The 22,196-nt window shown below is 36.3% G+C and overlaps 1 protein-coding gene across 2 annotated transcripts in view; it reads right to left on the bottom strand.

Moving 5' to 3' along the window:
• Positions 1-37: 37 nt before the first annotated feature.
• Positions 38-22,196, bottom strand: part of LOC113117390 (intersectin-2-like) — a 32,477-nt gene continuing 10,318 nt past the window's right edge. Inside the window, exons 10-39 of one of the 2 annotated variants that reach the window (XM_026286019.1) lie at positions 21,236-21,373; positions 20,979-21,082; positions 20,275-20,537; positions 20,047-20,196; positions 19,789-19,929; positions 19,580-19,667; positions 18,771-18,910; positions 17,371-17,507; positions 16,491-17,248; positions 16,280-16,404; positions 15,006-15,163; positions 14,580-14,670; positions 14,291-14,487; positions 13,991-14,034; positions 12,884-13,050; positions 12,755-12,800; positions 12,539-12,660; positions 12,184-12,280; positions 11,880-12,074; positions 9,761-9,882; positions 5,049-5,155; positions 4,787-4,970; positions 4,080-4,178; positions 3,488-3,655; positions 3,138-3,350; positions 2,915-3,036; positions 2,587-2,669; positions 1,962-2,045; positions 1,377-1,550; positions 38-1,233 (exon numbers count right to left, since the gene is read on the bottom strand). In XM_026286019.1, the coding sequence (XP_026141804.1) occupies positions 1,076-1,233; positions 1,377-1,550; positions 1,962-2,045; positions 2,587-2,669; positions 2,915-3,036; positions 3,138-3,350; positions 3,488-3,655; positions 4,080-4,178; positions 4,787-4,970; positions 5,049-5,155; positions 9,761-9,882; positions 11,880-12,074; positions 12,184-12,280; positions 12,539-12,660; positions 12,755-12,800; positions 12,884-13,050; positions 13,991-14,034; positions 14,291-14,487; positions 14,580-14,670; positions 15,006-15,163; positions 16,280-16,404; positions 16,491-17,248; positions 17,371-17,507; positions 18,771-18,910; positions 19,580-19,667; positions 19,789-19,929; positions 20,047-20,196; positions 20,275-20,537; positions 20,979-21,082; positions 21,236-21,373 (4,675 nt within the window). In that variant the 3' untranslated portion in view covers positions 38-1,075. The remainder of the gene's footprint in view (positions 1,234-1,376; positions 1,551-1,961; positions 2,046-2,586; positions 2,670-2,914; positions 3,037-3,137; positions 3,351-3,487; positions 3,656-4,079; positions 4,179-4,786; positions 4,971-5,048; positions 5,156-9,760; positions 9,883-11,879; positions 12,075-12,183; positions 12,281-12,538; positions 12,661-12,754; positions 12,801-12,883; positions 13,051-13,990; positions 14,035-14,290; positions 14,488-14,579; positions 14,671-15,005; positions 15,164-16,279; positions 16,405-16,490; positions 17,249-17,370; positions 17,508-18,770; positions 18,911-19,579; positions 19,668-19,788; positions 19,930-20,046; positions 20,197-20,274; positions 20,538-20,978; positions 21,083-21,235; positions 21,374-22,196) is intronic. The other variant, XM_026286020.1, reaches the window with a different exon arrangement.

The raw sequence follows: 22,196 nt of genomic DNA, 5'->3' as shown, positions 1-22,196 counted from the left end.
AAAACATTTAATTTGTAATGAAGACAATAAACCATTATACGTTACAGTATTTTCATTTTATTTGCATCTGAAACCTGATTCTGTTGCATACTTGTGCTTAAGAGGTCTTTCTGACAATACAATACAAAATCAGACTGTTTTTCAAAACGGATACTTGGCAAAAAAAGAAACGAAAAATGGCGAGAGAAAGAGAAGGAAAATAGAGTGTGAGGGAAAAAACAAACATTTTAAGAACAAAAACAGTTTCAGAATATTCAACAACTTTATTACATTTATAACTAAAACAAATAAAACCCAAGAGACAAACGCAGTGACGTGAGTAAACGTTCATACTACTCCAACTTAGCAAAAATATACAATATTAAGACCTTTTCTGAATGCTTTACAGCAATCCAGATATAGTGGGCAGCCTAAATGTGCAGATAGTCCAAGACACATAAATAAACAAATAAAACTCAGTCAGGCACACAAAATCAACAGTGATTTGACCTTCACTAATCATCTCAGGTTAATCACCTCATTTGTACCTTCCTACATAAAAACTAGTAAGCTTCTGCAAAGAAAAGTTCCTTCCATGTTACACAGGTGAACAAGCGGTTAAGACTTTAGAAAATCACCTGGTTGGTGCAAATTAATTCTATAATGGTGAAGTTAAATGGAAGAACTGGCAGGAAAAGCAAACTGATAATGAATTGAAAACAGCACCACCTGGTTTAGCGTTGCTTATGAGAATATTCAAGTTCTCATCAACTTCAGATCTAGGCAATTTACGATTATAACAAATATAGCTTTCTGTACAGCAATAAAGAAAGTATATCTGAAGCAAAATATAGGTCCTGAGATATCTCTACATCCAGTAGTAAATTATTTTGGCAATAAAACTAACAAAAATAATCTCAAATTCTCCCTTTTTGTTCCCATCACTAAATCAAAAATCTAAACTTGGCAAAGTTGTGAACGTTAACTCATCTTCCTTATGGTCACACATTTATTAGTACATTCCAAAGTAGTTGAGAACATTTTAAGGCAATCTTGAGAAGATGTGCTTGAAGTGCAGTCTTGAAGTCAATCCTCATCAATTGGGGGCTTTGTGGTCAAACAGCTGCAGGTCAAACTGAACCCAAACCTCTCCAGTGGGAACTTCATGAAGAAGCAGACTCCTAGTGGATGGACCTTTATTCTCAAACTCTTTCTTTATAGTGGCTACAGGAACCTCAGTACGACCTAAGAAGTCTATTGAGTGAGAAAGACAAATGGAACAATGCCAGTTTTTAGGGAATGTGAAATTATACATGCTAAATTATAAATATACTGTAGTTCAGTTTCAAATGTACTTCTATTGAAACAGTATTATACTTGCTATTTTTCACACTCACTATCTGGTGAAAATTGCTCCCGATCAAGAATCGTAATACAGAGGACATCTTGATACAGGTCTTTAATGTGAAACTGACAATTGAAATTCCATTTGGGGTTGACAGTGTCATTGATGGGGCGGGAAGTGTAACACTGAGAGCCCATGGTCACTTCACAGTATGGATTACCCTTTCCTAAAAAAAGAAAAGAAAAGAAGGTGCATGTATATGAAAAAAAAAAAATAATTATTATTGTTATTCGTGACCCTGGACCACAAAACCATTCATAAGTAACGTGGGAATATCTGTAGCTAAAGGCAACAATACATTGTATGGGTCAAAATGATTGATTTTTATTTTATGCCAAAACCATTAGGATATTAAGTGAAGATCATGCTCCATGAAGATATTTTGATTAGTATTATTTTGCTAAGGACTTCATTTGGATAACTTTAAAGACAATTTTCTCATAATTGTTATTTTTTTGCACCCTCAAATTCCAGATTTTCAAATATTTATATCTCAGCCAAATATTGTCCGATCCTAAAAAATGAAAAATCGACCCATATGAATGGTTTTGTGGTTTCATTTAATAAAACCACTGACCATTTGGTTTGGAGGATTTTAGCTCTGTTGCCTCCAAGATGGTGACAAGCAGGCGCCCAATTCCACTTGCCTTCATTGATAGAGCTGTAAAAAAAAAAGAAAAAAAAAAAAGTATATATATATATAAAAACATGAACATGAAGTCTCTTTTTCTAATTTATCAAAAATGCAGTAAAACAGTACTATTGTGAAATATTATAATTTAAAATAGCTTCTTTCTCTTTTAATACATTTTAAAATGTAATTCATTCTTGTGATGGCAAAGCTAGTCTTGTCTTTAGTGTCACATGATCCTTCAGAAATCATTCTAATATTCTGATTTAGTACCAGAGAAACATTTCTTATTAGCATCAATGTTCAAAACAAACTTGCTGCTTAATAAAATACTGGGATTTATCTTTTCAGAATTTCTTGAATAGAAACTCCAAAACAAAATCTTTTTTAAATGGATATCCTACTGTATGTAACATATACAGTCACTTTTGATAAATCTACTGCACCTTACTGAATAATAAAAAAAAAAAAAGAATTCACAAAAATATTACTGACCTCTAACCTTTTGATCGTTGTGTATTAGGTGAATACTCCTATTCAGTGTTCCAAATGATATATAAATAAAACTTACATTGATAATTCTTTTCCTGTTTCTTCTTCTCAGCCTCAATGAATGCTTCTGATGCCGCTTTGATCTTCTGAACCCATGCAGTCCTAGCAGGATACCAAGAAGATAAAACATTTCCGGTCATAAAATGTAGCTTGAAGCAAAAACTAAGTGTTTTTTTTCTAACATTCATTTGCATCAAAATTGCAGTGGCATTTCAGCAGCATGAAAAGCGATGTTTTTTCTCTGCCCATACAGTGTGGCAATAACAACATTCCTTTAAGGGTTCATAAAGCCTCTCATGTGTCATGTAAATAGCGGCCGATCATGTGAACAGTTGGCTGAAACAGACCTCTCTTTAATGTTCTCGGTCTTCAGTGTGTACACACGATCTATGTGGGAAATGTGGAAGACGGGCTCATCGCTGGACGGATCTGATGGAAGCTTCGCCAGAACTTCATTGAGGAACACAGGCTAGGAACACAAACACATACAATGCCCCAGTGCTTTTTTTCTTTTGTTCAAAGGTTTAACCATAAAGGAAGACTACTCTGTAAAGAGGAGTGGAACCCTACCGTCTTATACATCTTGTACTGGGTGTTGGACTTGGGGCTAAAGAGCTTGTCCGTTCCTGAGAAAGTGAACTGCTTGACTGCTTGAGTGAACAGCAGAAAGTCGTTGAACAGAAAGATGTATAACTCCTTATTACTCTTGGTCTTAAACACCTTCCCGCTGTGCAGCAGTTTCCGAGGACCCAAGCAGTTGGTCAGAGAGCTGAAGGTCAGATTCTAGACGAGTGGCACAACAGAAGAGTAGAAATCGAATACACTGCTGTACGTGAAAGTTTGAGCCAGTGTGTACACATGTTTTGACAATCAGCTATTTCTTGTATCAAAAAAAAAGATACTGTGCTGTGTTAATTTACCTCTGTGATGCCTTCAGACTGCACATGGGACTGGATCCACTCCAGCCTCTCAGAGTTCTCCTTCTCCCTGACACCTTCGTTCACCTGTGTGCACAGCAGCTCTGCCTTCTCCAAAGCCTCTTGCAGCTGATTATAGTCCATGTGACTGCCTGGAGTACTTTCCAGGATCTGGACACACAAATATTGGTTAACAACAGGCCCGGTTCAAAGGGGGTGCTAGTGAGTGCTAAGCGATCACAGACATATCTGCCGATTTCTTGAACAGGCAATCAGAGGCATTTTAATTAGAATCCACTCACTGCTCAAATAGTCAGAGTTTTTGTTCAGGTGTTGTGTTCAGAACAAATCATCTCATTATAACAGTGTAGACACCATGTAAATAGGAGATTCATTGTGCATGTGTAGAAAACTTCATTGATTATAATGCAACTATGTGAGATTGTGATGAAATAAGACCCTCACTCCCTCACTAATTTAAGAAGCACCCTCAGTGGTTTGATAAACTAATTATTTGCATTAACGATAATCATCTAAAATAACAGATACAGAATAATGAAACGGATCTAAAATAAGTTATTTTCAATGTACTCACCTTTTTAATAAGGAGAGGATAGCGAGTGATCCGCTGCATAGGTTTGAGTAAAAAGCTGGACAAAGGCATTCCTTTACAACGGTAGTCTGTAGCAATTTTCTGAAGAAAAAATTAAATAAATAAAATTAACATTATTCCCAAGAAAATATTCAAACCAAAAACTCACATTGATTATGATATAAATTACGTACAAATTATAATATTTTATTACACTATTAATCGTTACTATACTATATTATTATACTACTGGGATATATATACACGTTCAAAAATGTATATGCCATACATAATTATTTGAAAATATAGCCTTTCACTTAATAATTTATCAAATAAAGTCATTGGAGTATAATTCTAGCAATAGCCAACAATATATTGTATGGGTCAAAATAATAGATTTTTCTTTTATGCCAAAAATAATTAGAATATTAAATAAACATCATGTTCCATGAAGATATTTTGTACATGTCCTACAGTAAATATATCAAAACTTAATTTTTGATTAGTAATATGCATTTTTAAGGACTTGCACCCTTAGATTCCTGATTTTCAAATCGTTGTCTCTTGGCCAAATATTGTCCGATCCTAACAAACAATACATAAATGCTAATTTATTCAGCTTTCAGATGATGTATACATCTCAGTCTCTGACCCTTATAACTGGTTTTGTGGTCCAGGGTCCAGGGTTTAAGTGATGTATGTGAGGCTACCTTGAGGAAGGTTTTGAAGTCTGGCTCCTGATCGGTTCTCTTTTGCAGCAGCGTGGCACCGTTCAGCTGGCAGCTGCAGAAGCCGATATAGGCCTGCATGTGTGACAGCTCAGAGGCCAGGATGTCTCCGATCATCTGAACAGGCATGTTCTCTCCCCCGGTCTTTTTCCTTGCTTTCAGTGCCCTGATAATGCACACATCATGCATGATACACTTTGCATTGGTAAAAGACAAAGAATATTTGCAAGTTAACCTCACATACTTGAGCATCTTGGAGTTGCATTGGATAAGGTCCCTCCAGTTGACAAATATCATGCTCATTTCAGCCTCAGTGAGACGACCGGATTCAGACATGGGCTTGTAAAAGACCTTAAGAAGGACAACAAGAAAAATATAATTTTTAGAAACAACAACATACATACATGCTAATATATATATATATATATATATATATATATATATATATATATATATATATATATATATACACACACACACATATATATATATATATATATATATATATATATATATATATATATATATATATATATATATATATATATATATATATATATATATATACATACACACACACACACACACACACACACACACACACACACACACACACACACACACACACACACACACACACACACACACACACACACACACACACACACACACACACATATATATATATACACATATATATAGTAAAATTAGTAATTTAATTATTACCTTAATAACGTTACAAAAGGTTTCTATTTCAGATTAAATCTGTTCTTCTGATCTTTCTATTCATCAAAGAAACTTCTACTCTGCTATTTCAACATAATAATAATAATAATAATAATAATGTTTCTTGAGCAGCATATCAGAGAGAAATGAGGCAAAAAATTCAGCTTTGAAATAACAGGAATAAATTACTAAATATAAAAAAAATAAAAAAAGTTATATTAAACAGTATGTATATATATATATATATATATATATATATATATATATATGTATTTTAGATTTAGATATATATGTACTTTAGATTAAATGAATGCAGGCTTGGTGAGCAGATGATACTTTAAAAAAACATTACAAATCTTACTGTTCAAAAGCATTTGACTGGTAGTGTATATATAGAAGAATCTGCAAGACCTTAAAGATTTTTCTGAAGAACAGTTCTTACACTACCTTGGATATTTTACTTTCACAAAATCATTTCATACTGAATACTGCAAAAAAAGCTTAGTATTATATATATATATATATATATATATATATATATATATATATATATATATACAGTATTGTTCAAAATAATAGCAGTACAATGTGACTAACCAGAATAATCAAGTTTTTTAGTATATTTTTTATTGCTACGTGGCAAACAAGTTACCAGTAGGTTCAGTAGATTGTCAGAAAACAAACAAGACCCAGCATTCATGATATGCACGCTCTTAAGGCTGTGCAATTGGGCAATTAGTTGAAAGGGGTGTGTTCAAAAAAATAGCAGTGTCTACCTTTGACTGTACAAACTCAAAACTATTTTGTACAAACATTTTTTTTTCTGGGATTTAGCAATCCTGTGAATCACTAAACTAATATTTGGTTGTATGACCACAGTTTTTTAAAACTGCTTGACATCTGTGTGGCATGGAGTCAACCAACTTGTGGCACCTCTCAGCTGTTATTCCACTCCATGATTCTTTAACAACATTCCACAATTCATTCACATTTCTTGGTTTTGCTTCAGAAACAGCATTTTTGATATCACCCCACAAGTTCTCAATTGGATTAAGGTCTGGAGATTGGGCTGGCCACTCCATAACATTAATTTTGTTGGTTTGGAACCAAGACTTTGCCCGTTTACTAGTGTGTTTTGGGTCATTGTCTTGTTGAAACAACCATTTCAAGGGCATGTCCTCTTCAGCATAGGGCAACATGACCTCTTCAAGTATTTTAACATATGCAAACTGATCCATGATCCCTGGTATGCGATAAATAGGCCCAACACCATAGTAGGAGAAACATGCCCATATCATGATGCTTGCACCTCCATGCTTCACTGTCTTCACTGTGTACTGTGGCTTGAATTCAGAGTTTGGGGGTCGTCTCACAAACTGCCTGTGGCCCTTGGACCCAAAAAGAACAATTTTACTCTCATCAGTCCACAAAAGACGTCTTCTAACTGTCACAGTACTTACAGGTAACTCCAGACTGTCTTTGATCATCCTGGAGGTGATCATTGGCTGAGCCTTTGCCATTCTGGTTATTCTTCTATCCATTTTGATGGTTGTCTTCCGTTTTCTTCCACGTCTCTCTGGTTTTGCTCTCCATTTTAAGGCATTAGAGATCACTTTAGCTGAACAGCTTATCATTTTTTGCACCTCTTTATAGGTTTTCCCCTCTCTAATCAACTTTTTAATCAAAGTACGCTGTTCTTCTGAACAATGTCTTGAACGACCCATTTTCCTCAGCTTTCAAATGCATGTTCAACAAGTGTTGGCTTCATCCTTAAATAGGGGCCACCTGATTCACACCTGTTTCTTCACAAAATTAATGACCTCAGTGATTGAATGCCACACTGCTATTTTTTTGAACACACCCCTTTCAACTAATTCAACTAATTGCCCAATTGCACAGCCTTAAGAGTGTGCATATCATGAATGCTGGGTCTCATTTAGGGATGCACGATAATATCGGCACAATATCGGTATCGGCCGATAAAAGCTTAAAATGACCATTATCGGTATCGGCCGATATGAATATTTCTGCCGATGAGCCAAACCGATATTCTCCAAGTGAAATAATTGACCTGTTTTTCAGATGTGAATGTCTGTCTACATTTGTAAAATAATAAATTTATGGTAGAATCAGTACAGAAGAGATACATGGATTTCTCTTCAGTAAAATTAAAGTTTAAATATATCAGTATATATTTGTATATATATATCGATATCGGTATCGGCATCGACCAAAATTATTTAGAAAATATCGGCATATCGAATATCGGCCAAAATCCAATATCGTGCATCCCTAGTCTCATTTGTTTTCTGAGAATCTACTGAACCTACTCACCGGCGGCGCCAGGGGGGGTCTTGGGGGGTCTCAAGACCCTGCCAAAAAATGCCTTGACCCCCCATTTGACCCCCCAGCCTCTTCCTGATTAAAAAATATATATATTCGGGATAAAGATCCAAAAATGTTTCTCTTCAAACTACGCAGAACAATAATAAATAATAATTATTTCGACATTTATTCATACACTGAACCGAGAACCGTTTCTGTCGGACGCGTCCGATTCGAGAACCGATGAGCTGATGATAACTGCGCATGCGTGATTCAGCGTGAAGCAGACTGACACAGAGCGCATCTGAACCGAACTGATTCTTTTGGTGATTGATTCTGATTCTTTGCTAATGTTATAAGTGCGGGTAAACCAAAGGCTTGAATGAAGGGCACTCATCGCCAATGACGGCATTACATCGAGCGCAAATGAACCGGTGAACCATTTTTTTTTTTTCAGCTGGTTTATTTGATCGAATTGTCCGAAAGAACCGGTTCACTTGAGCACCTGCTCCTTTGCCCCTTAAGTGCCCTTTTGTCAAAGCAAAATTTCCTCAATTTTTTTTTGTAATAACATAAACTTTTGTGAATGCCTGCCCACGCCCAATCATAATATTAGTACAATTTATTAATAATAATTTAGCCGTAAATAAAATGACCAACATGATGACAGTTCACCTGACTACGACCTCATCCAACCAGGAAGATTCCTCATGCTGCACGCGCATTTTTTAATTGCTAGAGGATATTTTCAACATCGTGGCAGCCGGTAAGTGGTGTTTCATTCTCAGCGAAGTGATTTTGATGTTTATTTACTTATTATTATTTTACAAGAACGATGTGATGTGAGAACATGCAGATATGTTGTTTATATTGCTGTGTGTAGCCTGTAGTGTAGAAATAACTCTAGCGTGCTGTTTGAGGGAGAAAAGCTTCACAGGCATCGAGGGGTCTGGTCTTTTTTATGTTATTTGAATAAACTTTTATTATATTACAGTACTTATTTATTTTTAACACGTAAAAATAATTATCACAACACTGGTAAGGCTTATTCAGATTTTCTCATTCTCTGAATTATCATTATAAAAATAAAAACAATTCAGAAATGTGATGCAAATATTTTTTCTACAAAAGCAACAGTGTTTACAACAGCAAGACCACTTTAGCCTGTAAACTCAATAATATCTATCTGGAAATAAATGTAAAAATATCAATGTCAATAAAAATGCATAATATACCTGACATGAAAGTGCAGTGTGAAGGATATGAATAACAAATGTAGCCTGTCATTTGTTTACATTGCAAAGGTGTTTTTGTTGTTTAGTAGCAGAAATATGCAGTTATTAGCCATGTCCACTGTATTTTTTGTTGGTTTTCCTGAGACCCCCCTTCAAAAGACCAGGACCCCCCCATTGCCCCCCCCAATCAAAATTGTCTGGAGCCGCCACTGAACCTACTGGTAACTTGTTTGCCACGTAGCAATAAAAAAATATACGAAAAACCTTGATTATTCTGGTTAGTCACATTGTACTGCTATTATTTTGAACAATACTGTATATATATATATATATATATATATATATATATATATATATATATATATATATATATATATATATATATATATATATATATATGTAATTTAATAAAATCATAAAAATATTTAAACTGAAAACACAAACTTCCATTTAATAACATACTAAATAAATAACACAAAATATAATTGAAGTGTAAAAAATTTAACTTTGGAGTACTCTTCTTGGTATTGTGGTACCACTAAAATGGTTGGCAGCTTTTCTGTAATTTGCTTGTTTTATTCATATTACTAAGTTGATTTGGATAAAAGCAAAAAAAAAAAAAAAACCCCGAAATAAATAAATGTGAATTAATTGATCGGTGACGGTGTACCTCAAGGACTAGTTGTAGGTCTTCAATGTATCTCTCTTCTGTCTCAATGAGCTCATGGATGTATATTTGCCGTTTCCTCTCCTCCGGGCTTATTGAATCCAGAGTGCTCTGGTCAGCACACCCTAAAAGAAAACAGTACAGGTGAACTCACCCAGACACTTGAAGCCCATAAACACAACAAAACACACACAAGCTGAAGATCCGTCAACAACCTTACTGCAAACACACGCAAGCACACTTTAAAGCAGGATAAATGTCAGTTGCGGCATGTTGATGACACTGCAAACCGCTTCAGCATCAATCCTTACCTGTTGATGGTCTGTCCGTGTGACCATCCGGGGTGCCTTTAGAGGTGCCTTCATCGTCCACATCCCAGAGCCGTAAAAACAGCAGTTTACCCCCCTGAATGTGTTTTGTAAACCTGCTCATTTACTGTAATGAACACTGCAAGCATGCGGGATTATTCTGTTTACCCATAATACAACAGTAGGATAATTATAACCAGATGGCAGTGAAGATTAGCTAGAGGAATACTATCAGCAAGTCACTAGAAACTGATCATGAAGGTGGTGAAATATATGAGACACAACTATCTAATTAAATATGAATAATAATCAAACAATTATATCATTACATGGCTACATAAAAATGCATATCTGGAAGTGTTTTTGGCACTGAACTCTTTTTAAAAAAGGAACAACGTTTGTTTTGTTTTTTTCAAAAGACTTTAATGTCTAGATTTCTTCAAATCAAATAAGTACAAGATCCAAGTATTTGAGATATCTTGAGTATCATTAACAACATCCAATAAAATTATATTAAGGCATTGGTCCACAACTTCACAACTGTTTGCATAGTTTCCTATATATTATTAACAAATCTGTTTATACAGAAGCGAGTCATGCACAAACATGGTATAAAACGCAGTAAATATAAGGCAAAAGCATTGGGTTTAAAACAGCATCAGCAGAACTATATTTGCAAATACACCATAGACAGTAACAAGATGTCTTTCATTTTTGTTCTTACATTGATTTCAAACTAAAACTTAATATAATGAGATTATATATATGTAATATAAATAAAATGGAAGCAAAAGAGTGAAAACCATCTAAAGATTCAAGGTGAAAGTGCCTCCAAAAACTGACAAGTTTGTTCTTTGATGCCTTCAATAACCAGAGGCTAATAACACTTAGATTAAAGTTGCATTATAACCAGCTTATACAAGTAACGTTTATCACTGATTTGATTGTGATGACATACTGAGGCAGTTTCACACTTAAAGTGTAACATCTTTTAAAATGACCTAACTGAGGAGCAACAGTTTTACCGTGAAATCTCACCATCCCAAAATGAACATATAAAAGAAGCTGCCACCTTTAACAAACTAAAAATGTAAGAAAATTCAAAAAAGGAAAACCACATTCACTAACCCAATACAAATCCGTTAAGATCAGTCTGGATTAGCAGTCAATGGAATAAAAACCCTTGTTTTAGTTTAAAAGGAATAAGACTGGTGAGAAAAGATACAGGAGGATGATTGGGTGAGTAAATGGTGGTTTAACAGGACCACCTCCACTGTGAAAGGGGGACAGTGGGTCTCTTATGAGGGAAGGAAAAGTGTTACGACCCTACAGAGAAGGACACAAACGAAGAACAAAGTCGAAGGGGAAAGGATTGTGTGAGAAATAAACGTGTAGCCAAATATGGAGTCTGAGAAGAGGAAAGGTCTAAGATTAGATTATATACTACATGTACAAGTGTTAAAGACTGGAAAAACCCTTTCTGTTATAACTGCAAAAATAAATTGAACCATAAGGCACCATAAAATAACACTAAATACTGATTATATTTAAAAGCAGGATTAAAATGTCTTTATAATAATGTAACGAAATTGTAATACATGTAATACATAAATACAAATCATTTCATATAATAAACACCCACATTTAAGAAACATAGACAGCAAAAACATTTTCTTTAAATAATCTGAAACCAATTTAATTTTCAAAATAAAAAAAGGAGAGCACATTTTATAGTTGCAGACGCAACCAGAACCCGGTAAAATGATTAGAAACATAACCAAAATAGACTGGTCTGTTTATGGGTCTCTACTTACAATGCTGACTGGGGTCAGAATCAGAGGTGGTCAGTTTCACATAGTTGGTAGGAATCAAGCCCCTGACCCCATTGAGCTCTCCTTTCCACCAGTCAGGATCGCTTTTGTCTAGCACGTTGATAACTTGACTCTTTGAGAAGCTCAGCTCGTCCTCATTCACTGCGGTGTAATCGTAAATGGCGATGACTTGGCCGACTAGAGTGAGCACAGACAGAGAGAGAGAGAGAGAGAGAGAGAGAGAGAGAGAGATGAGGAGAGATTCCCCCGAAAAACCCCAACCCTGGAAAGCTGTTCTGTTTCTTACCAGCCGCAGACGCAGGTGTAGATTTGCCGCTGTTTGAGCCCAGAAGCTTGACGTGTGAAGCAGGGAACCAGCCCTTCTGACGCTTCTTCCCCCTGGCCTGAAGACACAATCAAAAACTTTTGCAGATATTTTTTTTACCATTTAAATCGTCAATTATTGTGTGTACAATTCCAGATATACTGTATAACTATTGACAGTAAACCAAAAACTGAATAACACAAATACATCCATTATAAATCATATGGGCCATATGATGGAACACATGGAAAAAGTATCAAGTAAAATCACTTTTATTAGTTCTTTAGTTAACGTAATTGGAGGTAACGGCTCATTTAAGCATGAACTGCTCCCTCACCTGCAGTTCCCCGAGCCACCAGCCGGATGGGTTCTTGGTGAGGATGAGGATGAGCTGTCCTGGGGCGAGATTGAGCTGCTCTGCACCTGCAGCTGTGTGCGCAGTGGTCACCTGGGCCACTTCTACAAACAACACACCACATTATAGGTTTAAACAGCTAGATTTAATTACTGTGATTTCATTTTGACATATAACTTGATGTTGTTATGTACTGACCTGGTTTCTTTGCAGGTGTTCCAAGTTTCCCAGAGAGACTTGATGCCTGACAAGGAGAATTTTGTATTATTATTAAAATCACAAACCAACATCATGTATAAATGTCATTAAATTCCAAAATAAAATTACATCGGCCTCCTTTGGCTTGACGTAATTGGAGGGGAAGACTCCTGCTCGGTCTCCGATGCTGCCTCTCCACCACTCCCCTTCTCTCTCTGATACCAGGATGGTGTCTCCCTCAGTGAAGGTCAGGTCTCCGGGCTCAGGGCTCTCGTAAGTGTACAGAGCCACATATTCTGATGACAGGATCAACATACAAACATGGTTCAGGGTAACTCAGAACACAAGGACAATACTGATGTCGAGAGATTCATGTGTGGTGTGTTCACAAGCATAACAGACACAGAATACACAGGAAATTAATATACTGTACATACACAGGAAATAATGTCTGGGTTGCCCTCAAAGAATGTTTAAAATAATCAATTATTAAATAAATAATTACACTACCGTTCAAAGATTTGGGGTCAGTAAGACTTTAAATTAAAATAAATGAATGCATCAATTCTTTCCCCCAGCAAAGGTGCATTTAATTGATCAAAAATTACTAAATTTCTATTTTAAAAAAATTCTGTTCTTTTGAATATTTCATTCATCAAATAAAAAGGATTTACCCCAATCAAAGGATTAGTATTAAGTAAATATTAAATATATGTACTGATTTTAGCATTTATAACAACAAAAAATATTTCTTGAACAGCAAATTGGCATATTCGAATGATTTCTGAAGACTGGAGTAATGGCTGCTGAAAATTCAGCTTCATCATCTCAGGAATAAATTACATTTTACAACATTAAAAAACAAAGCATTTTAAATCAAATAAATACAGTGGAGAGAACTGCTTCTTTCAAAAAAATTAACTAAATATATTAAACTAAATATATCAAAAATATAACAAAATATATTAAAATGTAAAAAAAAAAAATCCTACCAGCTCCATACTTTAAATTCAATAATAAGATAAGAAATTTAATAATTGAGCAATCTTCATGATGTCAATTTTTGTGAACCACAAAACCACATTTTGTTTCTTATTGCATAATAGCAAATCATTTTTATGTTGCAGTATCATATGCAGTTTTGCACCAAAGATATCTTCTCTTAGCTACTAAGGGAAACTGTACTTTTTTGAGACTCTGCCTCAGAGAAAAAAAACCTAATGTATTTTGTCTTACCTTCATAGCTGGATCCATCTGCTGTATCAGATCCATCAGTGGAACTAAGGGGTGAATAATCCCAAATGAATAATGACAACCGCAAACAGAGAAAGTATAGCAACACAACATCAGAATTAGTCTCTCTGCACCTCAGGACACCAGTGAGTTTTAGTATGCAAAAAAATCCCTTGATTTAGTTTGAAAACACCATTTCACGTTAGCTTTTTCCACAGACAAAGTACATGTAACACTCACAGCTACACACTTAGCATTGTTTTTATTCATATTAAACCACTTCGGCACAGTGTTTGTATTTACTCTGCTTGTGCATCACTGGTGCTCAGCACTGAAACATAGCTTTTGGGGAACCACCCCTGAACCCCATTAATCTCTCCAAGCCACCAGTTCTCCTGCTGCTCCAGGACTGTGATCACATCATCTTTGGAGAAGTTGAGATGGTTGTCCGTCTTTGCGGTCCATGAACACAGAGCTCGAGCTTGCACATTCCCCACCACCTGAAAACACGCAGCAAATGTCATTGCATTTAACCACAAGGATTGTAGCGAACATAAACACTAAGCGGTTATTCTCAAGGAGTCCTGCATACCTGACCATGGTTGGAGGAGGCGGAGCCTGTGGCATGGGTGGGGGTGAAAGCGGAGTTCAACCGTGATCCACTTGGTCCTTCGTTCAGTTTGCTGGTGAAGAAGGTTTTACAATATTCCACATGTTCTACCATCATGCTCAACATTCGAAATGAAACGGTGCATCTTCGTGAACTGTATTCACACAAAGTCTAAATATTGACAGATAATTTGTACTGTGACTTCGTAACAGTTTATACTTTCAGACTTGGTGTGAACATGTCTTGAAAGAAATGCAGTTTGTAGCTGTGAATGTTTTCTATAATGGCTCTGTACCCACATGGACTTTGTCTGTGAGTGCAGATTGAGAAAGGTTGTACAAAATGATTGTGCAAGAGGTGTAAATGAAGCATTTGAACAGTATGAGGTATTCAGATTGGAGAGCACACCTGACAGAGATGGAGACCGGTGGCTTTAGGGCCTGTTTGGCCATGAGCGGAGCCTCTGATTTGGCCTGCTTCTCCACATAGCTCTCAGGGAACCAGCCCATCTTCCCTTGCCGACTGCCATACAGCCAACCTTGCTCTCGCTCCACGCTCTCATCCACCTAAACAAACACAGATCCAGCTGAGTAAACTCGAAATCTGAACCTTAGGCTGACCAGAGTTTCACAGCTTCACTACACGTTCCCACAATCACAAATATTTTCAATGCCAGTTGTTATTACTGCAACACAGAATTTTCACTGCATTACACACACAAAAAAAGAAAACATACAAAGATAAATCAGAATGTGTGTGTGTGTACTATAAATAAGTAAAAAAATTTTGGGAAAGTCTCTTGGTCACCAAGCTAAATAAAAAATCCAGTAAAAACAGTAAGATTGAGAAATATTATTACTATTTAAAGTAACTGTCCTTGTTTCTTTATCATTAGCCATAGAGCAGCCACTACTACTACTACTACTACTACGTGTTCCATGTCACATGATTTTCAGAAATCATTCTAAAATGCCGATATAATGGTCAAGAAAAAGGACACTGAAACCATGACACATTTCAGGATTTTTTTAAATATATATTTATATAAAGTTAAAGAACAGTATTTGTTTAAACTATCAATCTTTTATAATAATATTAAATTCTGTGTCACATTTGATCTATTTAATGCGTTATATAATAGTATGTCAGAAATTTAATGTGGCATCAGTAAAAAAAAAAAAAAATGCATATATAAAGGTTTCACCTGTTAACTGTCACTCACAGACTTGAAAGTGCATGATCCAAACCTACATTTTTATAATTCATGGCTGAAAACATTTTGTAACATGACTTTGATGTACCTTTTTTATAGTAATGCAATGTTTGATATTAAAATGGGTTTCAAAGGATGAATTTCTTTTTTTTTTGACAAAGGTCAGAACTCCTGTTATGATGTAGGTTTTTGAGGTGCACTCTTGCCATAAATTAATCTATTACTTTTCTTACATAATTTTACACAAAAAAAGATTGGTAAAATATCTGTTTGGGAGTCTTAGACCTTTCCAACGATATATAGTTTGTCATGATTAGATTAGGATTTAATTGTAATATAGTGGCAGTTAATAGGTTAAAATTCTTCAAAATAAAATAAAGAAAAGGCAAAAGCTAGCATCTTATATTTTGTCTTCTAGATTTTGGTGCAGATGACTGGCAAGTTTTGGGAGACTTGCTCCCAAACTGACCTCAATCAGGTCATCGCTTTCGAAGGAGAGCTCATCATCGTTTCTGGCAGTGAAGGGGTAGAGGGCTTTAAACGTTGTCAGTGCCGCTGATCTCCTGTGCTGTGTGCCACGAGGATGTCTGCTGCCTGAAATCACGAGGTTCTTTTCAATCATTCCAATCATATCAGAGATACGAGAACTGAACTAACTCTTACAGTACGCTTTTTCTCACCTTTCCTCTCCTCCAGGCCGCGCAGAAGAGCAGCAACAATGTCTGATTTAACGGAGTTCTTCTTGTTGTGTTCATCGACTCTTATTCGTACAGCTGCAGCCTCTTCCTCCTGCTGTTTCTTCTTCCTCTCCTCATCCTGTTTCCTTTGTTCCTCCTCCCGAAGCCTCCTGTCCTCCTCTTCCTGTCTTTTCCGGTCCTCCTCTTTTCTTTTCCTCTCCTCTTCTAGTTTCTTCCTCTCCTCCGCATCTCTCATGGCAGCCTCCTGTGCACGAAGTCGCCTCCTCTCCTCCTCCTCACGCTCCCTTCTTCTCTCCTCTTCTCGTCTCTCCTCCTCTTTCCTTCTCCGCTCCTCACGCTTCCTCTCCTCCTCCAATCTTAACTCCTCCTGTCTCTTTCGTTCCTCCTCCAGTTTTCTCCTTTCTTCCTCCAGTTTTCTCCGCTCCTCCTCCAGTTTCCTCCTTTCTTCATCTCGCCGCCTGCGGTCCTCCTCCTCCTCCTGCCTCCGTTTCTCCTCGAGTCTGCGTCTCTCTTGTTCTCTCCTTTCTTCCTCTTCCTCCCTGCGCCTCCTCTCCTCGTCCTCGCGGGCCTTGCGCTCTCGTTCTGCTTGTTCTCTAGCAGCCTGTAAACGAGCTTGTCTCTCCTTCTCCTCCTCCTCACGAAGTTTGGCTTCTCTTTCCTCCTGTATTTTCCTCTGTTTCTCGTCCTCTTCACGCCGCAGTTTCTCCTGCCACTGTCGCTCCTTCTCCAGTTTGATGCGCCTGTATAGTGCAAGAATTTTTGGTTGTGAAATCATGAATTCTTTAGAAGTTCCATGTGAGTTTGAGTGTATTATAGGAAAAAAAGAAAACAGAAAAGCTTTTTTTTTTTATAAAAAGCTTACTTCTGCTCTTCCTCTTCTCTCCTCTTCTTTTCCAGTTCCTCCTGCTTGCGTTTCTTTAGCTCTCTGATTTTTTCTTCCTTAATGGCGCGTAGTTTTTCCAAAGCAGACTGTTGTGTCCTCTGGCTCTCTCGGAGATCCTGATTAACAAACCAAAAGATTATGACACACTGAACTCAACTGTAACCCAAAACAACCCAGTTCACATTCTTAACACAGATACCTGATACCTTTTAGCTAAAATTTTTATAAAAAATAAACACAACCTGTAATTTAGACCATAAGGTAATGTTTTTAGCAAACTTGCAGACATCTGACTCCATTCTGGTATGCAATGCATTATTTTCCACATTCAAAATCCATTTAGACTAGTTTTTCCTCATGGAATATCCTTTTCCGATCAGAAGGACATCACAATAAAAGGATTCGCACTAACTTTTAAGCCAGAATGCACTCTAAAACAGTGCTTTCTTAGTTAACTATACAAAAACTTAAACACAAACTAATAAAAATGACAAAAACACACAACAAAATGAATAAAAATTAAAAACAAATTAAAACAAACACTAAAAATAAATACTAATTAAAAATATTACGAAAAACAATATAGTCTACCGATGATGCTAAAATAACACTGCTCCTAACTGACACTTCCTAAAATAAATATTACGTGGGAACCTTTACGAATAATAATTAAAAATGTAATGTTTCCCCACCTCTGAAATGACTTCTAATGTAAAACAGATCAGATAGACAGGAAATATTATAAAATCACTAATACAGTGTCACATAACTTGTTTATATTCAACCCCAAATCTCCCCCTAAATTATCTCACACTGAAATATTGTTTCACTCAGAATGCATAGTGAATTGAATTTCCATCCCTGATAATACGTGCCGTAAAGAACCTTTGGTAATGAAAAAAAGGTGAAGCTGCTACAGTAAAAGTGAGCAGGAAAAGGGGAAAAAAAAGAGACCTTCAAAAGGAAGAAGAGATTGCTGAGGCAACGCAGTAAAGAGAGCAGGCCTTTAAGCATGCAGTCATCCATTTCCTCAAACTGCAGCGAAAGCCAGGGAGAGACAGACAAGTAGACAGACAGACAGAAAAGCTCTACAGCTAGTGATAAAGACACAGGGACAAAAGCATAGGGGTTACTCGCATTAGTGTCATCAGGAGCAGTCTATATGCTGTTAGCACTGATCGGTTAAGGAAGGTTTGTTACAGAAAAGGTAAATAGCTGGGGAATAAAATATTTTCACTCAAGTTAAAATGTCCTCTGTCAGTCAGCAGCATCTTGTAAACTAGTGCAACTAGTCTAACTAAACATGCAGCTCAGTTTGTGCTGCTCTGAATGGTTTGCAGGTATTTATTAGTCATGGCTGAGAGATATTAATGGCTTACCTGGATCTCTTTCTTATACTGATCCATATCTGCTAATTTAACTGCAGCTTCCTTCTCCAAAGCATTAAGCTGTTCTTTAAGCTTCCGACAGGTAAGATCCTTGTCTTCTACATTCCTCTGTAAAGTTTTCACTGCCACAGCTGCATCAAAAAACAAACAAACAAACAAACAAACGTGCAAATTATATGTGCTCTCACAATTAGTGGTCGACCAATATATGACTTTTTTTTTTTTTTTAAATCGGCATTGGTCGATACGTTTTTTTTCTTGGCCGATGTGTTCGAGGCAGGACTTTTATTTTGATGGCGCTGAGAGATTGTGATTTCAAATTATGCTGCGCTTTACACATATGTGTCATATTCATGTCGTTTTCACTGTGTGCTGTATGTAAAATGAGGGTTACCCTGGCTTTATTTGAAAAATATGATTCCCAATGCACACAAACTTCCCAGAATACTGAGTGCCCTGTTGTTTACAGTGTTTACTTTTATTTTATATTATAACTTTATAAAATATTTATTTATTTGTGAAAAAAAAAAAACCTTTTACACATTTATTTTTTAAGCCATAGTCAAATTATTTAAAATTTCTTAAATATTAATAATAGAAAAATTATATCGGGATTATATCCGCTTCCAAAGATAATCTGCATTGGCATCGGCTGTCAAAAAACACAGATAGGTCGAAAACTACACACAATTATAAGGGAAAAAGTTCACATGCTCAAGTTTTTGTTCACAATTCCAGATGCTTATATCATACACACACAAAAAAGTTAAAAATAGCAAAACTGGCAACATGTGTCTTACTAGGGAGGTTGTTCAGACTCAGGCTGCGGAGTCTGTCATTGAGTTTTTGCTGTTCTATGGTCGACTGTCCCAACTTCCTTTTAAATTCCTGCAAAAGATTTTAAAGAATAAATGGACATTTTAGTAAGAAATTAATCAATAGATTTAACTTGAATACACAAAGACCCGTTCAGAATTCATATGTGCCGTTACAGATGCAGCAGTCAGACCTCTAACTGTTTCTGCAGAGAGCTGATGTCTGTGATGCAGGAGTCTCTCTTCTGGTTGATCATCTGAAGCTCATTTTTATGAATTCTCTTTTTGCCTTCAGCATCTCGAAGCTTGTCAGAGATTTGTTTCTGCTTGTTGCCCTAAAAAGAGAGAGAAATCTTTTATCAAGCATTTTTGATCTTTTATCAAAAATAGGTATTACAACAATTTTGTACATAATAGAAACGTGTTGTTAAATTGATGTCCTAAATCCTCACCACAGCCTCCAGCTCCATCTCCAGACTCCTCTTCTTGGCTCGGAGCTTGATGATCTCGTCCTGCTCCTCACTCTTCTGGTTTAGGAGCTCCTGCTTTCTCCTCCTCTCCCACTCAAGCTGCTGCTGGCGCTCCAGCTCCTTCTTGGCTGCCTGTAAGGAACACCAAAGCAGCCGTTAGTATAAATGTAAACACATTTTTTTTTAGAGGAATCTGAAACCTCCTCTCACCTCCTTCCTCTCCAGCTCTCGGAGTCTCTCCTCCTCTCTTTGTCTCTCCAGCTCCCTCTGTCGCTCCAGTCGGAGCTCTTCCTCCCTCTTCCTCTTCAGCTCCAGCTCTCGTGCCTCCCTCTCTCTTCTCTCCTGTTCTTCTCTGGCCTTCTGTGCCCTCTTTTCCTCTTCTCTGCGCTGCTGCTCAAGCAGGGCCTGTCGGCGCTTCTCCAGCTCAGCATTACCCATCTCCATATTTTTCTTAAACTTATCCTCAAAAGTCACTAGATAGACAAAGCACTCGTATTATTACAATAAACTGGAATTTTCAAGCAGCTGTTATATTTGATTAAAAAAAAAAAATAGAACTTGTTTTTGTGAATTGTTTTATCCCTCTTTTTGGCAACATATCCCTCTTTTTTAATACAACAATATTTATAAATTTTAGCAATATGGAGGGAGGGAGCTGAAAAATCAGTAGGGTGCAAATCACAGCCAGTAAAGCACACTAAAATTAGATTTATTCAATATTTAGAAAATTATTTATACCAATTGTTTAAATGTCTTTCCCCAAAACAAATAATATTACACAATCTGTGTGCCTAAATAGAATGTGTCTGTTTGAACTCTTTGATACCTGGTGTAAACGTGGGAGGATTCTTTTTTTTAAATGACAGTAATAGATATTTGTATTATGTAATAATGGGTGTGGACTAAACCCATACAATTGTTCCTTGATTTTTGTGGAGGCTCAGGCTCATAGAGGTCCTCAGCCAGGCCTGCATAGATCGAGGGAGTGGTTCCATTCACAGAATCACCAAGCTTCCCCCTAAATGTTCATATTTATGGAGAAAAAACATTGACAAAACAATTTAAGCAATTCAGACAGTAATTTAAAATGTCTTTTACATTGATGAGCAATGGTTTGGATGTGAAAGTTTTCAGCCAATCGGATATCAGGTAACAAGCTAGTCAACAGTACCTCATTGTTGGCGCTAGCAGCTCTGAAGGAAGTGCCATAGGCAGCGGCTGTCCCATTTTAGCCATGTCTACCAGATGCATAGCAAGAATAAACTCCTCAGCCTGTAGTTTACCATCCTTATTCACATCAGCAAGATTCCTGACAAAGAAACATACAAAACATGTCAGTAAATCAAGGCATGTAACTATACGTTTATACAATCTGGAATGTGCTAACTTAAATTTTTAAAACAGAAAATGTCATATACAAAGAAAAGAAGTATTTTGAAGCCACTTTTACATGTTTCATAATATTAGGCCTGTCGTAAACACAGCTGTTAATCACATATATATAAATTGCATGCACCTGCTCTTGTGCAATAAAATATCCCTTAATTAAGATTTCGGTAATAACACTTTCTATGAAGCCCGTATTTATTATACATTATAAGGGTATTCTTAAGGCAACTCATGAATAATCATAACAATTATAATAAAAGATAATACTTACGTGATAATACTATGTGGTTATACGTTTATATAACACACAATGAACACCATATTAAATCAACTTAATTTACAGAATAATGGACTGTATCATGTCTTGACATTGTTTAAGCTTGTGAGTGGTTAAATGTTGAGTGTTATTTGAGTGTTTCCTGTGGAGCTAATGTTAATTAATTGATGTGAGCTTAATACTCCTACTGAAAAAATTCTATGTTTTATATGGTTACATTTTATTTTGATGGTCCCCTTAATCAATCAACTACATGCCAACTAACTCTCATTAGAGTACTAGTTAGCTCAAGAACGGTAGAATCTAGTATGGTAGAGTAAGATGATGTACTTGCAAAAACAATATAGTCAGTTTATCTGTTGGTTGACCATCAAAATAAAATGTTAGCATATGTTTACAGTAGCAGACATACTAATACTCTAGTTGACATGTAGTTGCAGAGTTACTTATCAACAGGAGACTAAAG

The sequence above is a fragment of the Carassius auratus genome, chromosome 17 (genome assembly GCF_003368295.1).
Source record: "Carassius auratus strain Wakin chromosome 17, ASM336829v1, whole genome shotgun sequence".
Classification (NCBI taxonomy): domain Eukaryota; kingdom Metazoa; phylum Chordata; class Actinopteri; order Cypriniformes; family Cyprinidae; genus Carassius; species Carassius auratus.
The sequence above is the reverse complement of the archived record's forward strand: the minus strand, read 5'-3'. Positions and strand labels throughout refer to the sequence as shown.